At 36.6% G+C, this 27867-nt stretch overlaps 1 protein-coding gene across 2 annotated transcripts in view; it reads right to left on the reverse strand.

Moving 5' to 3' along the window:
* LOC134542985 (uncharacterized) overlaps nucleotides 1–27867 on the reverse strand; it is an 81713-nt gene that overhangs the window by 43738 nt on the left and 10108 nt on the right. For both annotated transcript variants that reach the window (XM_063387631.1, XM_063387629.1), the window contains exons 4-8: nucleotides 26376–26529; nucleotides 16188–16330; nucleotides 14169–14349; nucleotides 11142–13544; nucleotides 876–9974 (exon numbers count right to left, since the gene is read on the reverse strand). In XM_063387631.1, coding sequence (XP_063243701.1) covers nucleotides 876–9974; nucleotides 11142–13544; nucleotides 14169–14349; nucleotides 16188–16330; nucleotides 26376–26529 — 11980 coding nt within the window. The remainder of the gene's footprint in view (nucleotides 1–875; nucleotides 9975–11141; nucleotides 13545–14168; nucleotides 14350–16187; nucleotides 16331–26375; nucleotides 26530–27867) is intronic.

Consider the following 27867-nt stretch of genomic DNA (forward strand, 5'->3'; position numbering starts at 1 on the left):
CGACTGGAAGATTATGACGTCACGTGAAGGCAGCACAGGCTGTGTGCGGCGGCTAGCCCTGGGATTCGACACGGGCAACTGATGGCAAGCGGATGCTCTGACATAACCAGCTCTGTTTTTGGATGGAGCTACGAGCACTAAGCGTGTAACTAACTTGTAGACACTTGATACGGTGATTTATGTCGTGAGTGTACCGGCCAATACACGTTCATCATTACCTCTTCAGTGTTGTAATACACAATTATTCTTTTTAAAAACAGCACAGCGCAAACTTTTGAACTGTGTACGTAATCAGCTAAGATTATGTCAACGTAACATAACCATTCTTATGTAAAGTAATTTTTTCACAGTTGCTCTCGCACAGTGCCCCTTTGAAAGTATTATTGCATACTATTACATGCTGGCAATAACTGTGGGACTGATGGTAATTTTTAGAACTGTACACATTTACTTTTCGGGTTATCTTATGTTCAACTGACATTATACAAGGAATAGTGCATTGATTGGTTATGTTGCACCCAAGTAATGTAATTATATTAACGACTGGTAATGATGGCAGTGAAGCTTACGTTACATCACTATGAAGTTGGTCCATTTAGACGTTAGTGTTTGTGCGTGTTCAGGCACATGAAAAGAAAAAAACTAAAAGCTAGTTTATGAACATTTTAAACTTTATTCCTATAGTCTGCATCAAATTTGCCCCCAGTTATGTTTTATAGAATTTTTTAAATGTTATTTAAAGAATGTACGAGGAATTATATTCGGTTTGTATGCATACATGTGTGAAGTAAAACCTATGTTTCTGATTTTAATTTCTTTGAAAAGAATTTAGCTAGCAGCAAACTAATTTCTTACCTTAAAAGTCAGAGACTCACCTCCAGATCGGCCTCTTTTGCAGACAGGAACCGGTACTGCGACATAACAGCAAACTTCGGAGGCGTTGGTTTCCCATCCTCGTCATCCCCATCGCATATAGTGATCAACCTGTTCGCGCTGTGCCATTTACCTCTTCCACGGCCTCTGCCCCTCCACAACCGACCCCGTCTGCCCCGACCTCGACGGGCCGAACTCCTGCCCCTGGCTGACGTGTCCTTGAAGTCTTCATCGAGGCTATGGCTACTGTTGTCGTCATCTCCAGAGATGGTACGAGCTGCCACCAATCCCAATCTCTTTCCAGTTGGTTGATGATCGTTGTCATCGTCATCAGAGAAGCTCTGAGCCACCACCAATCGTCGTCTCTTCCTAGTCGGCGAACGAACACAATCATCATCACCAGAGATTCCCAGAGTCCGAGATCCCATAAATCGTCTTCTCTTTCTAGTTTGCTGGCGACTGCCTCTATCACAGTCAGAGGAAAACCGAGTCGCAGCCAGTCTCCGCCTTTTTCCAGTCGGCTGCCAGTCGTCATCTGAAAAGCTCTCCTCTTTAATGCTCTCTGTTGTGTCTTGACTGTCATCACTAACCACTTTTACATCTGCTTTGACAGATTGAGGTTCTGGAAGAGCATTCTGGGGTACTTTACGTGGTCTTCCCCTTTTTCTCTTTATTGGTTGTGGTGTTATTTCACCTTGCTCTACAACCACATTTGTAGCAGTGCTTGTACTCTGGATTCCTCCATGAGTAAGCAAAGTTTCAGTCCTGGCTGGAAAGACTTCTCTACTTTCAGCGGACTGTCCCGCATTACTCTGCTCTACGATGACGTTCTCAGTTGAACCATGTGACATTACAATGCTTGAATCAACAATATGCGATGTAAGTATGCTTTCCGAAAGATTTGCTGCAGTCACAACTTCTTCAGAGACAGATGCTCGACTAGATTTATTTTCCAGTCTCTTGTCATTTTTATTTTCAAGTTGGTCCAAAGCTTCATGTGACAACATATCACTTGGCAGATGCTTTCTCTTCCTATAAGAACGACTCTTCTTATCTTGATAAGTTTTAATAATGGTGGAATTTTCCGAACTACTTTCCCCTTGCTGTGCTATTAGACTGTCATTTGATAACTGTTTAGACATATCTATTTGTTTATATCCATAGATATTATCACTCTTCCCTGAAGAACTCATATCACAGTTTATATTATTTTGATCTGAACTACATCTGTTCATAAAATTCAAACCAAAGTTGTTATTCTCAACTTCTGTAGCCACTTTTGTGAGCAAGTGCAAGTTTTCATCTTGCAAAACATGTGAACTTAAAACTGAATCATTTTGCAAAATACTATTATCATTAGAAGACTCTGTACTACTAAATAAAGGGTGTACATAAGAATCAGACAAAATGTCCAGTTGTGATGAACCCCTTTCACACCCACCAGATTCAAATACTGTTAAATTGCCCTCAGAATCACTTACACTTTTTTCTAGACAATTTGACTTCCTACATTTCACTAAGGAAGGTGCAGTAAGAGTTTTCTCATCGGTTTTAAGAACAGATATCTTGCGTTTATATGTCTTAAGTGGCTTATTGAAAGTTTTTCTCTCATCAGTTTCAAGACTAGATACCTTGCTTCTGTAAGTTTTAAAAGACATGCTGAAAGTTTTTTTCTCATCAGTTTTATGATGAGAAATTTTGCTTTTGTAAGTCCTAAGAGGCTTAGTGTAAGTTTTAATTGCTGAAGGCCTTATGTTTTCACAAACTAGCTTTTCAGTAACATTATCTTTATCAGCAGGAAATACATCTGTACTTGGTTGAGCTGACATTTCTGGAACACAGGAAACAGTATTTTTGGCAATAACGCAAATATTGTCACTCCCTTCTCTCACTTGCTCCCCAACTTCTAAACTTGTTTCACGAAGACATGACGTAGGCCTTACACGCGTATCAGCACCTTCGGACAATTCCAGTTTTTCACAAACATCAAATGTGTTGTTCGATTCCTCAAGAAAACTGTGTACAGATTCATTATCTGAAAAACTCTCAGTGTCAATGTCTTTACTTAAAATGTCTTTGTGTGAAATGTTTTGAGACTGTATAGGAACATCCTTGGATCCAGAACTCTTTCCATTATCACATTTTAAGGAAAAACCTGTTGCAGAGTTTGAACATTTTGTAACTACACAAGGCTGCTGCTCCTTCTCTTTAACATGCATGTCCAATTGTATACTGGGTTCTGAATCACTTGAATGGTTGCTAATCCCACATTCATTTACTATTTCTTTCCTCAGGTCACTCAAATGTTGTTGAATTTCACCATTTTCTATCTCTGAGCATAAAGCCTTCTCAGCCACAGATAAATTACAAACATCTCTTTTCACCTCCACCCTCACGTCATCATCTTTTACTTTTGTAACTACTTCACACACATGTGTATGTTCTACAGCATCAGAAATAACTAGATGTTCAGCATTAACTTCCTGCTTATTTGAAAGATCCGTAGTAGTGGGAGAATTATTTTCGAACTGCTGTCCACTTCCAGCAGATAGCTCCTCAGTAACAACTGCTGTATTCTCACAGAATTCTTTATCTTTTTCAGTACAAAATTCCTTTGAAAGTGAATTACTCTTTGTATACTGCTCAACAACTATAGAAGAATCCTTTACTGTCTCCACAACTTTTTCACAAAATTTTGCAGTATTTCCAAATGAAAGCTTCTCACAAATGCAATCTCTTTTCTCACTATAATCAGATTTAGAGTCCTTTGAAATTATGGTACTTGTGTTACAGTGCACTACATTACATTTTGAGCACAATTCATCTGCTATTTGCTTACTTCCTTTGCAAATGCTTACATCATTTCCCCTTATCTCAATCTTCTCTCTATCACTGTCGTTTGATAAATCCTTAGTGATAGCAGCACTTGTCTCATCCTGACCTTCATAACCCTTATCTACGACCATAGTAGCACCAGTATTGTTCTCTGACTGCTCAATGAATACTTCATTAGAGAAAACACTGATAACAGCATCACGTTTTGCACACTGAGCTTTAACATCTCCTTCTAAGAACTTCTTGGTAGCGGCAGCTCTGTTTTCACAAGTCCTATCACATTCATGCATTAATTTTTCTATTGTGTCAGATCTCTCCTCACATTTCACACCTCCAGCAGACAATTCCATAACAGTATCACTCCTCAAAAGTTGGTCTTTATCAAAACCACGAGAAAACTCCTTGAAACATGCATCACTCTTTTCACATTGCACTTGATCACATAAATTTGGAAACTCATTAACAGCTGGACTCACATCACCCTGCTCTCTACCACCTTCCCCTGAGAGATCCTGGGTAGCAGTACTACTTTTCTCACAAGGCACTACTTCACTTGCCTCTGAGTATATCTTACCACCAGCAGCACTATCAGATTGCTGTTTATCACTTTCATGTGACCAGTCTTTAGTATCAGCAGCAGTACTCTTATCCCACTGCTCTCCCTTCCTTCCATCAGATGACTCTACTGTAGCAGCAACATTCATTTCAGAGTACGGTTTATCACATCCGCCAGATAACTCATTAACAGCATCAGCAATATTCTCACAGTGTTTTCTATCTCCACAACCTTCATTTGACAACTCTTTGGTGGCAACTGTAACACTTAACTCACCCAGCTCTTCTTCAAGCCCAGCTGATAACTCCTTAGTAACAACTGTTTTATTCTCACATTGCTTTAAGTCACTTTGAGCTGAGAACTCAAAAACAGTAGCATCAACAATATTCTCACACTGCTGTACATCAACTTCATCCCAGGATTTCTTGATAGAAGAATCATTAGCAGTACTCTTGCAATGATCTCTATCACCATTAGCACTCTTCTTACATAAGTCCCTTTTACTTCCACCAGAGCAAACCATTTCAACAACTGCTTTCTCCCTAAACTGTTCAATACCATTTACAGACAAATACTGACTAACAAAAGCAGTAGTCTTATCACAGTGGTGTTTATACCCTTCATCTGAAAATTCCTTGGTAGCGGTAGTCTTCTCACAATAATATGCTTCATCATTGTCTGAAAACTCCACAGTAGCTGCAACACTTTTCTCACAACACTCTCCATTACTTCCCATTGACAACTCCTTTAAAACAGAACTATTTCCATACTGCTTTCTATCACTTCCAGATGATAATACATTAGTAAGAGTATCACACTCCTTAATATTCTCTCCTTCACCTCCAACTGAAAACTTGTTAGTAGCCACTACAAACATCTCAGATTTATCTTTATTATCTCCATCACAAAACTCCTTGATAGGAGCATTACTCTTTTCACACTGCTGTATCTTATCACATGGCTCTATATCAATTCCAGTTGAGAGCTCTGCTGCGACAATCTTCTCACAATGTACTTTATCATCTACATCAGTGAACTCCTTGATAGCAGCATCCTTTACTTCACAATGCTGTATCTTCTCACAGAGCTCTTTATCATCTCCATCACTGGAATTCTTAAGAACTCTAGCATCACTCACTTCACACTGCTGCATCTTCTCACACTGCTCTACATCATCTCCATCACTGAACTCCCTGATAGCAGCATTACTATCTTTACATTGCTGTATCTTCAGACATTGCTCTCTATCACACTCATTAGAGATCTCTGTAGTAGCAGCAATCTTCTCACACTGATTTATATGAGCTAAATTGCAGTACTTATTTTTAATGACTTCACCCTCCTCAAATTGCTTTGTATTACCTTCAGCTGAGAACTGCTTGGTATTAGTAGCACTCATTTTACACTTATTTTCATGTGAGTACTCTTTTGCATCAACATCAATCTTCTCACATGAATCTACATCATCTCCTGAAAACTCCTTTGTACCAGAAACACTCTCCTCACACTGTTTTTCACCTACCTCTGGTAACTCAGAAACAAGTGCATCCTTTTGACACTGCTCAGCATCACCTCTATCTGGGAGATCAATAATAGTGTTATCATACTTCTCAATCTTATTTTTATCACCGGCTGAAAACTCCTTTGTACCAGAAACACTCTCCTCACACTGTTTTTCACCTACCTCTGGTAACTCAGAAACAAGTGCATCCTTTTGACACTGCTCAGCATCAACTCTTTCTGGGAGCTCAATAATAGTGTTATCATCCTTCTCAATCTTCTTTTTATCAACAGCTGAAAACTCCTTTGTACCAGAAACACTCCCCTCACACTGTTTTTCAACTACCTCTGGTAACTCAGAAACAAGTGCATCCTTTTGACACTGCTCAGCATCAACTCTATCTAGGAGCTCAATAATAGTATCATCCTTCTCAATCTTCTTTTTATCAACTGCTGAAAACTCCTTTGTACCAGAAACATTATCCTCACACTGTTTTTCACCTACCTCTGGTAACTCAGAAACAAGTGCATCCTTTTGACACTGCTCAGCATCACCTCTATCTGGGAGCTCAATAATAGTGTTATCATCCTTCTCAATCTTCTTTTTATCAACGGCTGAAAACTCCTTTGTACCAGAAACACTCCCCTCACACTGTTTTTCACCTACCTCTGGTAACTCAGAAACAAGTGCATCCTTTTGACACTGCTCAGCATCAACTCTATCTAGGAGCTCAATAATAGTATCATCCTTCTCAATCTTCTTTTTATCAACTGCTGAAAACTCCTTTGTACCAGAAACATTATCCTCACACTGTTTTTCACCTACCTCTGGTAACTCAGAAACAAGTGCATCCTTTTGACACTGCTCAGCATCACCTCTATCTGGGAGCTCAATAATAGTGTTATCATCCTTCTCAATCTTCTTTGTATCACCTGATGAAAACTCCTTTGTACCAGAAACACTCTCACCACACTGTTCTTCACCTACCTCTGGTAACTCAGAAACAAGAGCATCCTTTTGACAATGTTCAGCCTCACCGATATCTGGGAGCTCAATAATAGTGTTAAAACTCTTTTCAATCTTCTTTTTATCACCAGCTGAAAACTCCTTTGTACCAGAAACACACTCACCACACTGTTCTTCACCTACCTTTGGTAACTCAGAAACAAGTGCATCCTTCTGACACTGCTCAGAATCACCTATATCTGGGCGCTCATTAACAATGTTATCACCCTTCTCAATCTTCTTTTTATCAACGGCTGAAAACTCTTTTGTACCAGAAACACTCTCGTCACACTGTTTTTCACCTACCTCTGGTAACTCAGAAACAAGTGCATCCTTTTGACACTGCTCAGCATCACCTCTATCTGGGAGCTCAATAATAGTGTTATCATCCTTCTCAATCTTCTTTTTATCAACGGCTGAAAACTCCTTTGTACCAGAAACACTCTCCTCAAACTGTTTTTCACCTACCTCTGGTAACTCAGAAACAAGTGCATCCTTTTGACACTGCTCAGCATCACCTCTATCTAGGAGCTCAATAATAGTATCATTTTTCTCAATCTTCTTTTTATCAACTGCTGAAAACTCCTTTGTACCAGAAACATTCTCCTCACACTGTTTTTCACCTACCTCTGGTAACTCAGAAACAAGTGCATCCTTTTGACACTGCTCAGCATCACCTCTATCTGGGAGCTCAATAATAGTGTTATCATCCTTTACAATCTTCTTTGTATCACCTGATGAAAACTCCTTTGTACCAGAAACACTCTCACCACACTGTTCTTCACCTACATCTGGTAACTCAGAAACAAGTGCATCCTTTTGACAATGTTCAGCATCACCGATATCTCGGAGCTCAATAATAGTGTTATAATTCTTCTCAATCTTATTTTTATCACCTACTGAAAACTCCATTGTACCAGAAACACTCTCACCACACTGTTCTTCTGGTAACTCAGAAACAAGTGCATCCTTTTGACACTGCTCAGAATCACATATATCTGGGTGCTCATTAACAATGTTATCACTCTTTTCAATCTTCTTTTTAGCACCTCCTGAAAACATCTTTGTAGCAGAAACATTCTCCTCACTATTCTTTCTGGTACCATCAACTGGAAACAGTCTGGCAACAATGGCATTTTTTTCACCCTGATTCATATTGAATGTATCTGAAAACTCTAAACTAGCAATACACTTCTTACTTGGATCCTCGTCATTCACAGAGAACAAGTTATCTCCTGCAACAACAGTTTTTTCATTATGTTCTCCAACACAGTCTCTTAAAAGTTCTTCTGTTACAGAATTTTGGCTACAATGCTTGTTGCCATTTCCACTTGGGTGTTTAACTACAATTACTACGCTCTCGTCAATATTTTGCATCTTCCTTTCAGAGTAAATAGTCATTGAAATTTCTGTGTTTTTTCCAGACTCTTTAACATCACTTTCAGATGAAAATACATTTGTAACTCCAGCATTGCTATTGCATTTTTCTAAATTACTTCCAGCAAAAACGTCACTAACATCAGCTCCCTTGCCATCATATTCTGTATTATTTTCAGGTAACAGATTTTTTTTAGTAATGGGATTTTTCTGTTGATTTGAACTATCCTCAGTAAAAATCTCTTTGGTGTTGGCTGTACTCTCAGTACAGTGCTCAACTTCCATCTCTTCATGTATTTTAGAATTAGAGTCATTTGTAATATTGCTAATTTTGGTATTTTGCACTTCACCACAGTCTAAAGAATTCATCTTTGTAACATCAGTACTATCACAAGACATAGATGAATCTCCAGTTTTCTCACCTGCACAACCCACACTTTTTCCATGAGGCAGTTGGGAACTTTCAGAGGAATAATCAATTTTTGCATCTTTGGTCTTACATGAAGCACTTTTTGCAATACAACCAGTGTCATGAACATGTTTCACAAAGCAATTATCTGAACACGTTTCAGGGCATCCTTTATTAGCAGCTAAATGATTCTGAGTAAATTCAGAATTTTCACTTTTCTCTCTTACATTATGCTCCAACACATCACTTTCAACAATGTCAACATCCACATTGTTTTTCAATGTATTGCTTTTGGCTAAATTCTGTTTCTCTTCAATTTCTTCAATATAATCTGAACATATATCAACTACCTTTACAATTGTATCTGCTAGTATTTTCTCAATATGGGGAGTCACTAGCTCAGCATCATTAGAACCCACAGTGTCAGAATAAGGTTCAGAATGCTCAACATTACTACCTTCATTAATTGTTTTTTCTAGATCATATTCAGACAAGTCTCGCAAAATGTCACCTTCTGATAGTTTCATGTCTCCAAACGGAACTTCTAGTTCTCTTTTCTTACTTTTGTTATTTTTAACATCAAAAATACTAGCATTGCTTGAGCACAACAAACCATTATCTGCATTGTGTGCATTGGAGCTATCAACATGGTGTTCTATTATTTCCTTTAAACAGTCTAAACAGTCACTATCACAATATTCTTTACCAAGCAAATTCTGGCCTTCACTCATATCTTTCTGCATATGACTTTTTAAATCCCCAGTGGCTGCAACATTAACTTCTTCACAGTTTTTGTATTGTGAATGTAGAATCTGCTTTTCTTTTGGGACTACCATCATGTGTTTAGTATTATTGGTACTTGTTTTCTCATGCTCCACTTTAATATGTACTGAAACCATTCCTACAACACTTTGATGACTATCTGTACAAGGCTGTGTTGCAGCTACAAGAACACTTTCTGAGCCACTTTCACAAACACTATCAGTTTTTGTATCTGCACCATTTCCTTTATCAGTTGTAAGTGATTCATTATTGTTATTAGTAACTTGTACATTTGTTTCACTTCCCAAAGAGACATGTAGAGACCCAGATTTTTCATCACTATGATCTTTTGCAATGGCATGATCTGAAATAAATGCACCATCGGTATGATTAACATCTGAAGGTGAACCTTTGGTAGCACAGCTGATGTTTACTCCCAGGTCTTCAAAACCTTCACTCAATGTGTCAACATTTCTGCACTCTTGAACCGCATTAGTTTCACTCTCATTACAAGCATTTATTTCTCTTTCTTTACTAGTTGATACATCAGCTTGTGTGTGTGCTTCTTCACAATCATCTTTTCTTACATCAAAGATTTCTTCTTTAGATGGGCTAATACTTACCTCAGTAAATTTCTTAGACAGATTCACATGATCCTAGAAAAAGAAGAAACAGAGTCTAATTATTTGCACAGAGGATAAGTATATGTAGTATAACAAATAAAAACCAATAAATTTAAATTTTATGAACATGGATAGAACCATACAACTTGAAGAAAATGTGAAAAATGAATAGAAAAAAAATCAAATTGGTCTTGTAAATGGTTAATTAGAGAGTAGTATATCCTATTTCAACTGCATTTTCAATATTTTTAAAATCTGCAATTACAAATAATACTAAAGTACTTTTGGGCTTTAAAAGTATTAAATCACAGTTTAATAAAATTGCCAAAACCCACTCCCTGGACAATACTAGATGAAAAACACCTAATGGTGAATGGGAAAACAATATATATTTATAGTACGAAACATAGTTCTAATTTCTATTGAAATTCTCAAACAATAAACAGTTCTGGCAACCTATTTTATGTTGAATATCATACACAGACCAAAATATCCTTGTGTGTAAAAGAAAGTTGCACATACTTGGGAACATGACCCAGGGAAAACATTTTTGTGACTTTAAATAACAAGAGGGGCCTGCTTATTCAGGGGTGTATACATATCAGTGAGGCGGGTAAGTGCGATGCTTGCTGGTGCTTAGAACATGGTATTTCCTCTTAGTGCAATGCTCTGAACTTGTGTGCAGTCTTTTTTCGTACATAGGGCAAATATGAAATTTATTAGATGGTAGAGAAATTAAGATTAATTTTAATGAAAGGCCAATGGGTGCTTTCAATAATCTGTATATGGTGTTTCATGTCAAAAAATTAGCTCTGAAATCACACATTTTAGCCCTTTTCACTCTGAAACAGAACTACCCATCTGCCCTCAGTGATTTCTTAAATGCTTTTCATAAACAGACACTACTAAGATATCTTGAGCAGTTTTCAAATAGCGTGGTTTTTTCTGAAGCTGTGGGCACAGTATGTGTTCTGAGGTAGGTGGGCCCATGAGTTATTTGTAACTAGTGACCATTTAAAACTTTTGTGACCCATTAGAACACCCTATATCGTATAATTTCACACAGTAGATAATTACCTTCTAACTGCGTTCTGGTCATGTCTGATTAATTTAAAGTTTTGATATAATTTTCAAGGGTTCACATACACTAAAAGCCAAGAATAATTACAATTACGCATGCTGTTTAAAGAAGATACTTACAGAGTTTTGTTCACAGGATGCAGCCATTTTAGTCTTCTTGAATTCCTTCACAGGCTCTGTAATGCATTCCAGATTTTCCTCGAGCTCCTCCACTTTCCTATGCTCAACCTCTAGCTTTGAACTTTCTATAAAATCAGCTTGCTTGGTCTCTGCTTCTGTTGATTCCATGTTCGGAAACCTATCAGAACAATTTTTCGCCCTGATGGCCAGATTATTTACATGTGCAGAAGAGTCGGAACTATTCAGCTCCTGCAAAGGACCTTCACGTGGCGAGATGCTGCTTTCACTTTCAATGGTTAGATCTATTAATACAACGTGCCCAGCTGTACCCTTTCCAGCATCCTGTCGTAAGTCATTCTCTTCAATTAGTGCAGTTTCAGAACCACGACTCTCAGAATCTGGGAAGGGACTACCTTCCTCGTTTATACTGCAAGACGCACAAGCCATTGTATCATCTCTCAGGACATCAACTATAGGGCTGCAAACTACCGGTGGAACTGTGTCAGCAACCAGATATTCACAGGAATTTTCGTTAGACTGGAGCATATCTCCAGCTGTTGATAGTACAGCATCTCCACCAAAATGTGAAACTTCATTGCTCTGTGGACTTTGCAGCATACTCTCCATATTACTTCCTGAAATTATACTATCAACAGGTTCTTGTAAATCATTCTGTGTTTGCATTACAACATGGCTACTATTCTCATTTTCTGAACTCCATGATACTGGCTTCGGATCTTTTACCGAAATCTCTTGTTCAGTAACCTCATCATCCACTTCATTTCTATAAAAAAAATGCCAAATTTTAGAAGACTGATTAGCTGAGTTACACAAGTCATTCGATTTCCCTTCAAAATTGATAACACTCTCTCTAGATTGATTGGTTTCTGGTACAATGTCTTGATTCAACAATTCATGTGGTTGGATATAATTTTCCTCTTCAATACCAGTAACATTTTCATTCATTACACAACTATCACTTTTTGCAGTCTTATCTTGAATTTCTTCACTTTCATCTCTTTCTCCAGCTTGCATAGAAGACTCTTCTTTTTGAGAGTCAATTTTATCTTCACTTTCAGCATCCACACCATCCTGGACTTGTATGGTGACTTCTATGAAATCATTACCCTCCTCAATGTTTATAGCTTCATATTCTACAGGTATTTGGGATAAATCCCCTTCTTCAAATTGTGCCTGTGTACTACCATCAACTTCCACACTTTCCTCATTCAATTCTTGTATGACAATACTGTTTTTCTCAGCATCAAACTTTACTGTTAATTGCATAACATTATCTTCTAGGCAATTTTCGGAATCTTGTATAGTATTAATAGCTTCAGTACTACTCCCATCTTTTATAGAATTTTCAGACTGATCGCTAACCCTAGAATGAATCTTCTCACTGTCACTTGGGTAAATGTCAAACCTAACAGTTTGGGGCAAAACATTTGCAGTATCATATCTTTCATTGCGATAAAATGCTGGTTCCTGAAATGCATTAGTATTATTTCCTTCCGACTCAAGGTCAACACTACTGGCAATGGAGGAGTCATTCAAAACAGCAGAACTAGCCTTCTTATCATTACGTACCACGCACAAATCATTTTTTTTCTTTTTGTAAGTCTTGATTGTTTTCTTATTGGTTGATGATGATATGTTAGTTTCCAAGGAGAAACTTGCATCCAATTCTGATGAACCCAACTCCTCCATTTCCACAACTGGTGTTACAATATTTTGTAATGAAAGTGGGTCTGTAGCAATATCTTCATATTTCTTTTTTGCTTCTTCGTATGTATCATCTAAATCATCAAACACTCTACAGACTGGCTCTTCTTTGACCCTTGCCTCAGGCTCCACATGACCTCCTCCACTAAAGCAATCATTACTTTGTTCAGAGCCAACATTATTAACTTTGTTTTTTAGCGATATGATAAATGAGCCTTCCTTGGGAACAACATTCAACACCTTGGAACTCGATGGCAAGGAATAGCCAACACTCTGGGAGCGCTTGGTGTATGGCGTGTGGCACACTATGGGCCTTTTGGCAGGGCTGTCAATACTAGTTATCTGCGACACACTATGTTTAACATTCGACTGCAGGTCATACCTCCCGCACAGAGATGGGGCTTCACTCATTAACTGAGCACCGCTGGTGCCTGGAATCACAATGCTCGAGAAGGAACTCCTTGTGTTCTCAACAGTCTGCAGGGAAAATGTGGAGTGGTGGAAGCCCAGCGAGTGCTTACTATCAGACTCATCTGTAGTTTCATCATCTTCCTTTGGGCAACCAACAATTTCCGTGTTGTCGGACTGGTGCGACATTAAAATGTGCTTCCTCAGTATGGTTTTGTTTTTCACACCACCATCGCAAAAGGGGCAGTAAAACTTGGACTGGGCATCACTCTGAAACAAATAAAAATCCAACATTCATCAAGTAAGTATTATAATGTACAGAAAACCAATCCACCAAAGCTGATAAAAATTGGAATTGTCTTCGTTTTAAATAAACTGTAGAATGCGGTCACACCAATACCTCAAATTACTTTAAAACTTGTACAAGACTGCCTTCCAGAAAAAAATCAGGAACAAAAGAAATCTTAAGTCATAATCAACTACTATGGATACTTCAAAATTTGATGAATTACTTAAAACTGTTAAAGTCACTTTGTACAAAGGTAGATGAACTAATAAGCAAGAATTTGGTGCTTAAATCACTACTTATTGACTCAAGAACTGTAATGGCAGAAATCAGCAGGAAATCAACATAATTAATAAAAATTTACAAATCAAAAATGAGACTGATGTTTCATACAGCTAAATCAGATCACCTTAGTGATAGACAAGTGATATGACCATAGTAGTTTGCAAGCATCGATAATGATAAATTTACATGGTCATAAAACCATGGACTTAAAAAATATGAAACAACGTTCAATGGTTTCTATAAAAATTTCCTCGAACGATCAGGTGCATGAATTTTTTTGAACCCATTTCAATGCTTACGAGTATCGTACAGGACACACTCACCCCATTGCAGGTGCTGTAATGTTCAATCATGTCTTGGATGGTGAGAGCCATGTAGTTGCAGTTCTTGAAGAGGCACTTGACATAGCCCTGGCTGTTCAGCGCAATCTGCCACGAGATCTTGTGCACGTTGCAGTGCGAGCGCTTCCGTGCCAGTGGTCTCAATTCAAGAGGTGGGCTTTCCCTAAGGGCAAGGACCAAGCATACAAAACACACACTCCTTACGTAGCACTTTACTGCCACATTTTACTGTCCTTTTTTAAATCATACCTGAGCTTGTTGGAAAAAAAAACACAAACTCAATTTTTATGTCAGAATAATTTCTATAAATCAGATTTTCTACTAAGTGGAATTACATAAATAAGAGTACATTAAATTTACCTCAAATTTATCATATTACTTCTTTGCAGTTAAATTTTACATATAATGGTTCTTTTTTATTGACTTAACATTAATACCGTATTTACTCGCGTAAAGGCCCCGCCCGCGTATAAACATTTTTGAGAAAAAATTTAAAAACGTGTTTTTCTGGGTTTATCTGAGGGCAGGGCAGCTTAGCATGCATCAAACAACAAGCCATGTATTGTGACCGGCGGGAGGTGATTTTGTAAGCGGCAGTGATACAGAGACTGGTATTATAGTTTGTCCGTTCTCAGTAGGACCGTCGTGAGGCATGCCAGACATAAGCAGTTAGTCCTATCTCAAACGACGACTCGCGACTCGCGCGCTGTGTTGATGTGCAGTGTGGTCGGAGAAGAAGAGGGGAAGTGAAGGAGGAAGGGAAGTGGGTCAAGGATTCTAACACTCCTTTGTCTGGTTGGCTGGCTAGCTGGCAGGAGGGAGGTTAAGCCACGCCTCTGCCTCTCTCCCCTCCTGACACAGCGCTGCCTCTGCCTCTCCCCCCCCTGATATAGCGCTGCCTCTCCCCCCTGCGGAGTCGTTGCCTCTCTCTCCCTCCTGCCGCGTCGCTGCCTCCCCCGCCTTCCTCATTCGAACAAAGACGCACAACTTGAAAAGAAAAATCTATTTTTTCCTCCAAATTCACGTATAGGCCCCCTCCCCTTTTTTGGAGTCAAAATTTGGGGAAAAAAGGGGGGCCTTTACGCGAGTAAATACGGTATATAACTTGTAGCATTGTAGCACTACAAGCATGCAGACACTTGGACAGGACATTTACTACCGAACAAGACCAGATACTTGTCCTTGAAGTATCTTGCAGTGTCCTGTAAAATGTCTTGTCAGTTGTAGTTGTTCCAGGCCTTCAGTGCCTGCTTGCTGTATGGTGCCTACCTGCGGGCGTAGTTTTACATGCACATGGTGCCTAACTGTAAGGCACCTACCTGCTTGCAGCTGGGCTTTCCCTGCATGGGTGCCTGCCTAACGGTAGTGCCTGCCTTGTTATTTGTGTAATCATTTATATGTGTTTTGTAGTTTTTTGACTGTTTTATGTTGTGCCCACCTATAAAGTTTCCCAAATGTTGATGGGCATATCATATCACAAATTTTCAGAATATGAATATTTTCCAAAAATGGCATTGCTCAACTCGTGAAAATAGCTATATTTTACACCAATTTCTGAAATTCCAAAAATGTTAAAATTCTGTGAAAAACTTAAAAACAGCAGAATTTCATCTTACTTTGTGAAATTGGTGCTTAATCATTTTTTGGAGGGGTTCCTATTCATAGCTTATCATAGAGCAGGGGGAGAAAATATTTTAATATATCCCCTTCCTCCCCTACAAAAAAAAAGTGAAACATATACTTTTGTAGTTACACTTCCAACATGTACTTTATTTTGGTAATTTGTGTTGTTTGTCTTAAATTATAAGTAAAATAGTACAGTTATATTACACCAAAATAAAAACAATTGGTTTAAAAACTATTAATCACTTTAAAAAAAAACCATACTGTAAAATGTAATTCTGGCAATGTCTCCAAACACATGAGACAGTGCAAGTTGGAATCAGAAATATTGTTATTTGGGGGAAATGTTAAATGGTCTTGAGGAATGGAGGCAGGCACCTGTCCACTTCCTTGTAGGGCAACGGAGGTGTTTCCTCTTCAGTGCCCGGTGCGTGCGATAGGCGAATGTGGGTCTGCAAGTCTCTTTCCGTCGCGAGACGAAAGTTGCACAGTTTGCACAGGTTGGTCTTGTTCTGAGAGTCCTGCAAACATTACACTCACTGAAGCACCCATGTTTTCAACCCATACTTTCCAAACAAAAAATCCACTCTCAGCAAGGTAGGACATATTTTAGGTGCACATGTACCTAAACCAGAAATTATTTAATATCTCATTTATTTACCAAAATTAACAAATTCTTTTAAATTATTGGGACAAGCTAAAATTAATTCTCAGGTGTTTTGGCAACACATAAAAAATATCTAACAAGGAAAGCAGTTGTTCGTTTGACACTGCCAAGAAAGGAGGACTGAAAACTGTTGTACATCACATGTTGAAGGCTAGACCAGTTCACATTTCTTAATTCTGTACATGCCTGATTACATCAGGTGAGCTGGTTTCTTTACAAGTGCTTTCACACTAATATCAATTACTATTTCAACTGTATTTTGCTAACAGTTTATCTGCTACAGAAAATTAAAGGTACCAGGCATGTCCGGAAAGCAAGTACCATTTGGTCATTAAAAAAACTCATGAAAAAAAAAGTTTTATTGAAAGTTTTAGTTTACTACTACCTACATCACATTTTCACATAGTTGCCATTCAGTTCCAAGCACTTTTTGCAAACCTATACCAGTTTATTTAACCCCTCGGTATAGAAGTTTGCTGCCTGGAAATCAAACCAGTTGACAACATAATTTTGTACATTTTGCTGCAATTGTTAACTGTACTTTCATTAAACTAACCAAAATGAGGCCCTTTTTGACCCAAAAAACGGTAGCCATCATTTTTCGACTCGACTACGAAGATTGCTTAAACTTTTTTCCAGAAATGTTTACTAAGCGCCTGTACTTAGACTACACGCACTGCGCATTCGAAGTCCATAATGCCTATGGCCGAGGCGTCCATTCCATTCCCAAGTGGTGAGCTGGTAGAGCATTGTGAAAAGTGCTTTGAACTGAATGGCAACTATGTGAAAATGTGATGTAGATATGTGGTAAACTAAAACTGTCGATAAACCCTTTTTTTCTTGATTGTTTGTAATGATCATGCAATAATTACTTTTCGGACATACTCATACAAAATAAAATTATTAATAAAAATTCCAACTCAATTGTTTCGCACATACTCATACAAAATAAAATTATTAATAAAAATTCCAACTCAATTGTGAAAGATAATAATAATAATAATAATAATAATAATAATAATGGAACCAGTGTAACAATTACACTTATTTATGTTATTGAAGTTATACTTCTTTAGGTACACTGAGGGTGAAATTTTAGTATGCAACAAATTGTATGTGTAACATTCAACAGAAATTTAACAGGAAAAAGTCCAATGCATATGCACATTATATTCAGTTGTTTTCATATGCCAGATATAAAATGTGGCATGTGGTTTCTTTTCAAACAATAGAAAAATAGTTCATGTAATAAACATTTTGAAAAACATAAGCTCATATACATTTTTTATATTGGACAATGGGTCTAAAGCTAGTTTTTTTATGTTTTAAAAAAATTTTGTACACCTTAGATGAATGATTTATTCAAGTAAACATCATAATTCCAAACAATTATGACTAGCAATGGTACCAACATAAAATTTATAATTAGATATTTAGTATTAAGATATATTTACATATTTAATTTTTTGCATGAATATAAAAGTGTTATGTTGCAGACCAGCCATATTCATAGACCTATAGAGAGCAATGTACATATACATTTCTAATGTTCTCTTCATTGTTTTATGAGGAACTGTGATCATTTTAATATTGTTTAAGTGTCTGGTATTCCGTTTTAGAGATAGTTCTGCATAAAACATATTAGCCCAGTTGGGAAGTACTTTCAGTATACAAAAACTCCCACATTTTTTAAAATTATAACTTCTGCATTATGCATTATGCAACTGCATTATGGAAAAATGATGTCGAGTTCATCATGTCACCCTCCACATATGATGTTTGAGATTTACACTCAATAGGTATTGAGCAGGGTGGGAGGGTTTGGAGAGCCGGGAGAAAGTGAAAGTAACGTGTAGTCTAGTGGCTTCTGGGAAATTTGACAAATATGTAATTCTTAAGTTTAAAGTAGGTAAGGTTATGTCAGCTACAGTAATTATATGTAAAATTTTGTTAACATACTTAAATGTTGAAAGAAAAATATTTTATTTTTAATCATGCAGCTAACCTAAAAACCGTTATTGAAGGAGGGGAAAATTAGATTTAAGTGATGGTGTTATTGCAATAAAAAGTTAATTTAACTCTTTTGGTGCAGCATTTTTTGTGGTTGAATTACCCTAAGTGCGTAATTATTTTTGCAAAAAAATCAGAAAATAAAAAATAATAATTTTGTGGTGCAAAATAATTTAAGATTGATTAAAAATAGGGATGGGTCGGTCCCGGTTCTCGGTTCTGGTTTTTAGAGGTTCTCGGCGTTAATGACCCGGAACCGGAACCGGCGTTGTTATAACTTCGAGTCTGGTCATTTACATGGTCATGAACACACGTGCAGGTTACAAATTACTGCATTATTTGTTGCGCAAATTGAATTATCTGCCCATCGACATAATTTTTAATTAACATCTTGAAATCCAAAAAAAAAAAAAAAAAACGCAACAGTATTAATTTTTGATAACCTTTTCAGTTTTCAGACATAAACAATAAACATCAAACGTATTTATGTGCACGATCGTGATGTAAACAAGAGAAATATGTCCATAGATATCTATACAGTTGTGTGCATCACAAACAAAGATCTCACCTATGATTTTATATAGTTATTGTAAAACTGAAGCGCTTACAGCGGAAAATTAACGAAACATCGGCAAGTCAGTAGTGAGATTGCCGTGTTTTGGAGTGTTTCTATGGCGGCGAACGTTAACGTGTTTTGTTGTTATTTGAGGTTATGAGGAAAAAAACGTAAATATTAATAGCAGAAATGACCTATATATTTTATCCGTAGTTTAAAATCGAAACTCAAACGCTATCTACTGTTCGAATTGCGACAATTTACAATTAATTTTCTGTGCAGAATGCACAACTAACGAATTAACTTTATTATTTGGAAATAGCTATTTTTTCATTAAGGCGCGGTACATTTTTTTTGTGTGTGTCAACGTGACACGAAATGAAAAAGTGGTAACATTCAAAACATTGTATTTTCGTTAAAATGTCTGTCGTTTGGGAACATTTTTCCATTGACTCCATGGACAGTGAATATGCATTATGCAACTACTGCAAAAGTCGCATATCCCGAGGTTCTTCTAGGTCAACTTCAAATCTTCATAAACATTTAAAAAAGTAACATCCCAAAAGACTCAGAGTAGAATCTGTGCAAGCTGGTCCTTGTTTTTCAAAATCTGGTTCACAAGCATCTGTTACAGAATTTGCACCAAGTGAAGGCTTGACAAGTTTGGCAAATGTGGCAACGGAAAGCACGTCCATGTCTACTAGCTCAGAAATGTGCAAACGGAAAAAAGGACCTCAGTATCGGATATCTCCGAAGCAGCAGACCTTGACACAGGTATATGATAAAGCTACTAAATTTAAAATTGATGATAAAAGGCAGACAAAAATCACACATCTTGTTACAAAAATGGTGTGCGTGGATGGCCAACCCCTGAACCTAGTTGAGAACAGAGGATTTAAGGAACTAATTGAGCACCTTGAGCCTCGGTTTACAATGCCAACCTGAAAAACACTAAGCAATGTTATTGTTCCAGCCATGTACGAAAGTACAGTTAAAAGTGTTGAAGTCCAGTTACAAGATGCAGAGTTTGTTGCAGTAACTACAGACCTGTGGACATCAGTGGCAAACACTGATTTTCTTAGTGTAACTGCCCATTATGTAACAAAGGAATTTGTATTGCACCATCTGTGTTTGGAAGTTATACCTTTCCCCGAAGTAAGCCACACTGCAGAAAATATTTCCAAATTCATCACTTCTTTGTTAGTAAAATGGGGACTACTGCAAAGAGTGGTGGCCATTGTGCGAGACAATGCCCGTAACCTTGTTGCTGGGTTAGAACTGTCGCCTTTCCAGCACACCTCATGCCTAGCACATACCCTGCAGCTGGTGCTCAAGGAAGGTTTCTTGAACAATAAAATTATCAATAACTTGGTTTCTTCAAGCAAGAAAATAGTAGGCCACTTCAAGCACTCTGCACGTGCCACCAAGGTGCTGAAGACTTGCCAAATCACTGCAGGTGTGGTGCAGCATCGACTTATTCAGGACGAGCCCACAAGGTGGAATACGACACTGCACATGTTCAAGAGACTGCATGAGCAGAAGAAGGCAATAGTATTGGCTTGCGCAGAGCTCAATATCCCAGAACTGTCTAACTCTCTGTGGACCTTGATGGAAAACGTCATACCTATCCTCGAGGTGTTTGATTCTGTAACAACCCACATCAGCTCAGATCATGTGACTGTTGCAGAGGTGAGTACTTATGTGTAACCTATATTTAACATTGTCTTGTAATTTTCTTCTAATATCATTCAGTGAGTGACTGGTTTAATTTATATTTAAGGTCATTCCCCTTACCAATCTCATTGAAAACGAGTTACAAAAGCCTGCTCCAGCTGGTTCTGGATTGCAAGGACTCAAAAATGACTTGTTATCCTCCATTAAAATAAGGTTCAAGGATCTTGAAAACAGTCAAATTCTGACGTCTGCAACATTGTTGGATCCACGCTTCAAAGCAGCACCTTTCAAAGATGAAGCAAAATGTGAAGCTGCTAAAAAAAGACTGTTGGAGGAAGCATTAGGTCTACAAATTCCTGAGAATTTGGTAAGATTTCTTTTCTCAAATAATAATTAGCCTATAAAAAGAAAACTAATATAATTCATGCTCACAAAAAAAAAAATTTCCCCATTAAGTTCTTAGTGAGTACCGGTAAATTTTTTTATTTTTTCAGGTATCTGGAACAAAAAGTGCTACAATACAGTTGCAGTCAGATTCGAGTAATTTGATTTGGTCGCAGTATTCCACACTATTTACCCATCAAGTTAATAGTAGTCGGGATTCTGGTTGTGGTTCCATGGCAGAACAGCTTCAACAGTACTTCAATGAGGATAACATGCCACCTAACTGCTCTGTCACAGAATATTGGAAGAAAAGGTATCAGTGCAAACCACTACAGACACTTTCAAAAAGGTACTTGTGTGTGCCACCTGCAACAGTTTGCAGTGAGAGACTCTTCAGCACTGCAGGATTTATTTGCGACTCCAAAAGGAATCGTTTAGATCCGGAGAGAGTGAAGATGCTCATATTTTTGAATAAAAATCTAAAATGAATTTAGTGTGAAATACTAAAATGTTATATTTAGCATTACTTGTTTAAACTGTTTTAACAATACTTACACATATTTGCTCACCTTGTTTGTTTTTAAGGAGCATTAGTAAAATTATTATTTAAGATTACCTACCATGCTGTTTTAATTTAGCTGTTACACAAAAGTACTTCAATAGTTGAAACAAAATCCTAAAACAGAGTACTGGAACCGAGTACTGGAACCCAGTACTGGAACCGAGTACTGGAACCGAAGTTTAAAGTTTGGAACCGGCACCGAAAGCAGAACCGGCATTTTTTGGTATTGGACCCATCCCTAATTAAAAACTTTATATTTAAACAGATGTTATTTTTTTATTAAAATATACATTATTTAAAATTATTATAATTTTTTTTATAATTTATATAATTAATTAAAAATAATTTAATTTTTTTTAAATTTTTATATTAATAATTTAACTTAAAACAATCAAAACACTTAATTTTACACAAATTGGAATTAATTATATTTTTTAAGATTTTTTATATAGCTACAACTTCAATAGTTACTATGTAAATACATATCAGTAGGTAGTTCACTTGCCAAAACACTATTAGATTATTACAAACGGGTCTTCCCCACTTAATTATATAACTACGTACAATCTTTTACATAAACATAAAAATACATAACAAACATATAATTATAACTTTAAAATATGTTATATACTTATTTTTTGGTGTTTTTAGTTCAGTTTCTGTTATTTATTAGTAGATATGGTTAGCAACATTTGATTCAATGTCAACTATGTAAAGTATAATCATAAACAATGAAGATGTGTTTAACAATTACAGGTAACTTTGTAACTTTTTTTTGTGTGGTAGATTTCAAAACATGGTACAGTACACATTGCTGGATTTTCTGGACAATTTTTGCAGTAGAATATTGTTTGCTTCCTTTTGCACATTCCTTTGCCTTTCTTCTTGCACTGCCCTGGTAGTACGGAACAAACAATACAGTTTGGCTTGTGAGATTTATTTTCCTGTTCACCAATAAAATGTCGTTCACTTAGCCTTGCCAAAGGCATAGAATCACAGATTTTACGACCGCGTTTGGCTGCAGGTTCACGATTGTAATCTTTCAGTAATCCTGAGATTACTTCAGTTCTAAAATCACTTGCGGAGACAGATTTCTTATTTATTTCATTGTATGCAATTCTCCCGTTCACCAATGCAGATTCAATAAGAAAATACCAAATTGTTTGGTACCATTTCAATTTTTTATGTTTATACACATAGTTTGTACACAGTTGATCAAACTTGTCGACACCATTCATGTTTTTGTTGTAGTTTGCAACAAGTTTTGGCTTTTTCACTTTTTCGAATCCAGTTGCACTTTTCTTAGTTCTTCTGTCTACTGTCAAAATTTCAGAAGAGTGTACGGTGCTCAACATGTTAACACGACCAGTGTCTTGCCATGAACATGCAATCATACCTCTTTTATTTTGCCAGAACTTAGGTTCTTCACCTCGCTTTAGTGACAAAATTTTCATTTCTCCTGGCAACATTTTCCTGTTGCTTCTGACTGTCCCGCAAGCTCCAATTTCATTTTCTAAAAGAAATTGAAAAAGCACTGGACTAGAAAAAAAGTTGTCAACATACACAATTCGATTGCTCTTTTCAAATCCTCTCAATAGATTTTTTACAACATGCTCACCTAGTGTTTCGCCTGTTTTCACACCACTGCCTTTGCCTACATATGTGTCGAACTTACATAAAAAACCTGTTTTGCTATCACACAGTGACCACAGTTTTATTCCGCACTTTGTTGATGGTTTAGATGGTAAATATTGTTTGAACCATAGACGGCCAGTGAACTTCAACATTGTTTCATCAACTGAAACACACTTCCCTGGTTGAACATGTTGTAAATAAGTTTCTATTGTCATTTCTATTATTGGCCGAATTTTGAACAATGGATTGTACTCGGGCAACCCATTCTTCACAAAGTTTGTATTGTTGTTGAAATGTACAAAAGACCGCAACAGAAAATACTTATCTCTGGACATAACTTCTCCAAAATTTGGCGTTCGAAGAAGCCAGCTTGTTTCTGAGAAGTAATCTTTTAGAGATGGTTTTCGACACATGCCCATCCCTATCTCCATAGCTACCATTGCTTCGATGTCCTCAGTTGTACAGTCTTTCCATTTAGCATACCTCAATCGTGGTGAAAAATCATGCGTTTTGTCCAAAAACTGTTGTGCATACAAATTTGTTTGATCAGCTACATGGACAAACACAGATCTTGGCATAAATCGTGAAAAGGCACTATATTGGCTACTAAAATTTACAGGGTCACTTACAATAGTCAAGTCGAATGAATCACCACTACACAAATTCAAATGCACTGGAGTTTCTTTACTCACCCGGAACCAGGTATTTCTATCTACAGACACATCTTCATTTTCGTTGTCAGAGTTCGACTCGTTGCACTCTACGTCTTCATCACTATCACTTTGACTGTTAGGGTTTTCATCTTCAGATTCTGAATCTGCAGCTAAAAGTTCCAGTAATTTTGTATAATCTTCTTGTTTTGATGGATCATATAAACATTTACGGTCTGCCATTTTTTCTATCATAACATTAAAATCATTTTATTTATTCCTACAAAAATGTCACGCAAAATATCTCTTTTGTCTGTTATGAAACAAAAATCCTCTGTCGACACTGTATTTGAAATAACATCTAACCCATGTAGAGAAATGGAATCAAAAACACTTGTTTACACAAAGACGTATTACTTTTACCTGTCTCTTTGCTAAATGTCTACCAAAAATAAAAACGCCGAATATATATAAAAAATATAAAACAAAACATATTTAGACTAATATTTTGGCATAATGTTTACTGAAAAAAAAAAAGTTTATAGTAAGAAAGATTCAAAACAAAAAAAATATCACGGTACAAATTCAAAGACATCAGCAAAAGAACAAAGAAAATTTAATTTTTACCAACTGAACCACCGGCAAACTCAACAAAGTAGTTCAAGATTTCCTCAACAGATCGCAGGTAATGACAGAACAAGGAAAAAACCACACACGGGAATTAAATCGACTTCCGCACTGACTTGAGTATTGCAAATCGACATTTGTCGATCACAGCACTGAAAGAGTTAAAAGGTAAGAATTTGTTGAGTGTGCTTCCTCAGCAATTTTCAATAAATTTTGTTTGTAATCTTTCTAACATGGCATTGATTTCGGTCATCCGTGACCAAGATGTTTATGGCGCTTCAATGCTGTAAACAAAACAGCTGCAATCGGTAGCCATTACATTCATGATATTTTTTTTGATCTATTACTGTAAACATGTCATTCAGAATTAATACACAAATAAAATATTTATTATCCTGTATATTTAGATACATGTATTTACGATAATATTCATAAATTTCGTAATACCCTTGAAGCAAAATTAATGAATGCTGCAAAAACATAACCGCAGAGGTTAACACCAGTAACAAGAATACTAACTGTGCTGAAGTTAGCTCTATCAGCTGTATCTATTTACCACCCGGTGCGTCACTTTACAGAGAGCTTGAGACAACAGCCTACGCGATTCCACGCAACTAAGGCAAATTTTGTCGTGGTTTTTATTATTTTACATCAAAATGTGCAATGATGTTGATAGACCTAAGTACCTTCCTACAGGTGTCTACTACCAATAATAAATAAAATTCCAGAGGCAACCACCGTATAGGTATCATCAGTCTCTCTAAGAGCCTCCAATGTGTGGTTTTCAAGGTATCTGTCACAAACATTAACTTTTCCCCGCCCACTTTTGCCATTGATGATAAGAGTGAATACATAAAGGCGTTCCTACAGGTGTCTACTATCAATTAAAAATAAAATTCAAGACGCAATCACTGTACAGGTTGCACCAGGGCCTCTGAGGGTCTACAATGTGTGGTATTCATGGTAACTTAAAAAGGTAATTCAATATTTTGAATAATAACTTAATTCCATAATAAACATTTTTAAGTAATGCAAGCCTTTCAACGAACAACAAATATTTGTAATAATGGAATCCCCCACAAATGGTCAATTTTTAAGAGGAAGCTGAACAAACAAGCTCATAACCTAAAGGGATTGGATCAACAACAGTGGACAAAATAGAAAAAAATAATATTTTTAAGACTACAGAATACAACGCCAAAACATATCGGAGCTGATTTTATAGGCAACATAGATTGAACGTCACAAATGAATAACCACAATGTTTACACATCAGCAACCTTTTTTTTTGCTACATTAAATCGATGACAATAGATATGCTGAAACTCAAAAACCAATTAAAACCGATACAAATAACAGTGCAGGATTTGAAAAAAAATTACTATTGTGTTGATGTACTTGTATTAATGCAGAATTAGGTACATTAAAAAATATAGATTTTGTGGTTGCCATAAATAACCAAAATGGGTAACTACGGTGAAAAGCATTGAACAACACAAGTTTACAAACATCGCAGCAATCATACAAATTTAATTTATTTTGCACTAGTTCATGGTTTGCAAGGACTTCCTGCCCCCTAGCCATATGCACTCTAATTAGATAACGACCGACATAATAAAATCAACGTAACTTATTCTGAATATCAATTCTCTATCCACCCAGCTTTAAATCAACGTTATCACGTATAGTTTTCTTTTAAGAGTAACAAATTTTACTTACGAAATAAAGAGATTGGTATCTTATTTGCAGTTAGGGATGGTCCTTAAAAGTGACGACCGATGGCAACGCGGGCGATACTCACGCCAGTGCAGTAGGCGTAGTGCACACACATGTCCATAAAGCCGAGGCTGATGTAGTTGCACATGCGAAGGGGGCAGCGGATGTAGCCCTTCTCTTCCAGGGAGCAGTGCCAGAACTGCGTGAAGCTGGACACCATGCGCCTCTTCTTCCTCGTCCTACCAACCACCCAATCAAATCACACGTCGCAACGTCCCCAGCACACCATTCCTGTTGAAATTAGTTTACAGGACAAATTGACCACACAGTATATGCTAAAATGTTTGCATGTATGCTGAAAGGCTCATTTAAACTTTTTTACTGTATTTATGAGAAGTTCAAGCAAATCTTATAATATTTATTTGAATTCACAGTCCTTTCATACTTTGCAATATCTGGTTTTAGCACTGGATACAAATTTCTCAACCTCAAAAATGACAGGTGAATAAAAATAAAACACGATACAGCTATGGACATAGTCTGACTACTGTGCTGAAAGTTAGTTGTTTTATGTATATTTGCAATATTGATATTGTATAATGGGAAACAAAACTCTGTACAACATTCATTGTTAAAACCTATTTTTATTTATAATGCCATGCAAAGAATGTGAAAGAACGTGTGAAGGGCATTAGGCTATTCTTCAAACAGAAGATATTCTTAAACTGTGCTTAACTATAAGTTTTCAATAATTTGTGGTTATTAAAAAGTTACTAAAAATACCAATACTTTAGACTAACAAAAAAAATTAATTAACAATTATCAATGAACAATTAAAGATAAAAATACTATTATCCTTAAGCCAAATTTTTAATTGTCTCACAAAAACTAGTACAACATAAATTTTCTATTCATTTTCTATATTATATATTAATTAACTAACCCTTGAAGCCTAAAAATATATTTTTCCAACCCTCTAGGTGGTTTTCAAAGTTATTACTCTTATAAACGTTAAGGAGTACTCATGTCCTGTTTTGAGTAACCAACTGTAAGAGTTATACTGAAGATTACAGAAAAAAAAAAAAAAAAAAAAAAAAAAACCTTTCAAAGTCAAAACTGACATGGTTGGGAGAGGGGGGACATTAGGAAACATCTACCCCTACCTCGAAACTATGCTGTGTTTTTATTGGCACACTTTATACCAAATACTTTGCACTAATATGGTACATTAAATTCTGGTTTTTCTGATGTCATTAAGTAGCATATATAAATATTTAAAACTTTAATTAATATTTAACTATGTCCATCTTTAATAGCAGTGGTAGAACACTTTAATAAAGGAGGCTTATTTTCGTAGTATTTCCTACAAGTAAAAATTGGTTGTCTGTAAAGTCGGTTTACGGACGATAGTTTAACGTGACGTCATAACAAAACATTGATGAAATGATTGATCCAGAAGAAAATGAAATATCCAATTCGGCCTGAGACTGAGCCAGAATAGGTTTTTGCAACCAAACCATTTAGGCATTAAAAATATGTTATTCTTTGAGGAAGTAATTTTTTTTTAATTTTTCAAT

Source organism: Bacillus rossius (assembly GCF_032445375.1).
Source record: "Bacillus rossius redtenbacheri isolate Brsri chromosome 9 unlocalized genomic scaffold, Brsri_v3 Brsri_v3_scf9_2, whole genome shotgun sequence".
Classification (NCBI taxonomy): Eukaryota; Metazoa; Arthropoda; class Insecta; order Phasmatodea; family Bacillidae; genus Bacillus; species Bacillus rossius.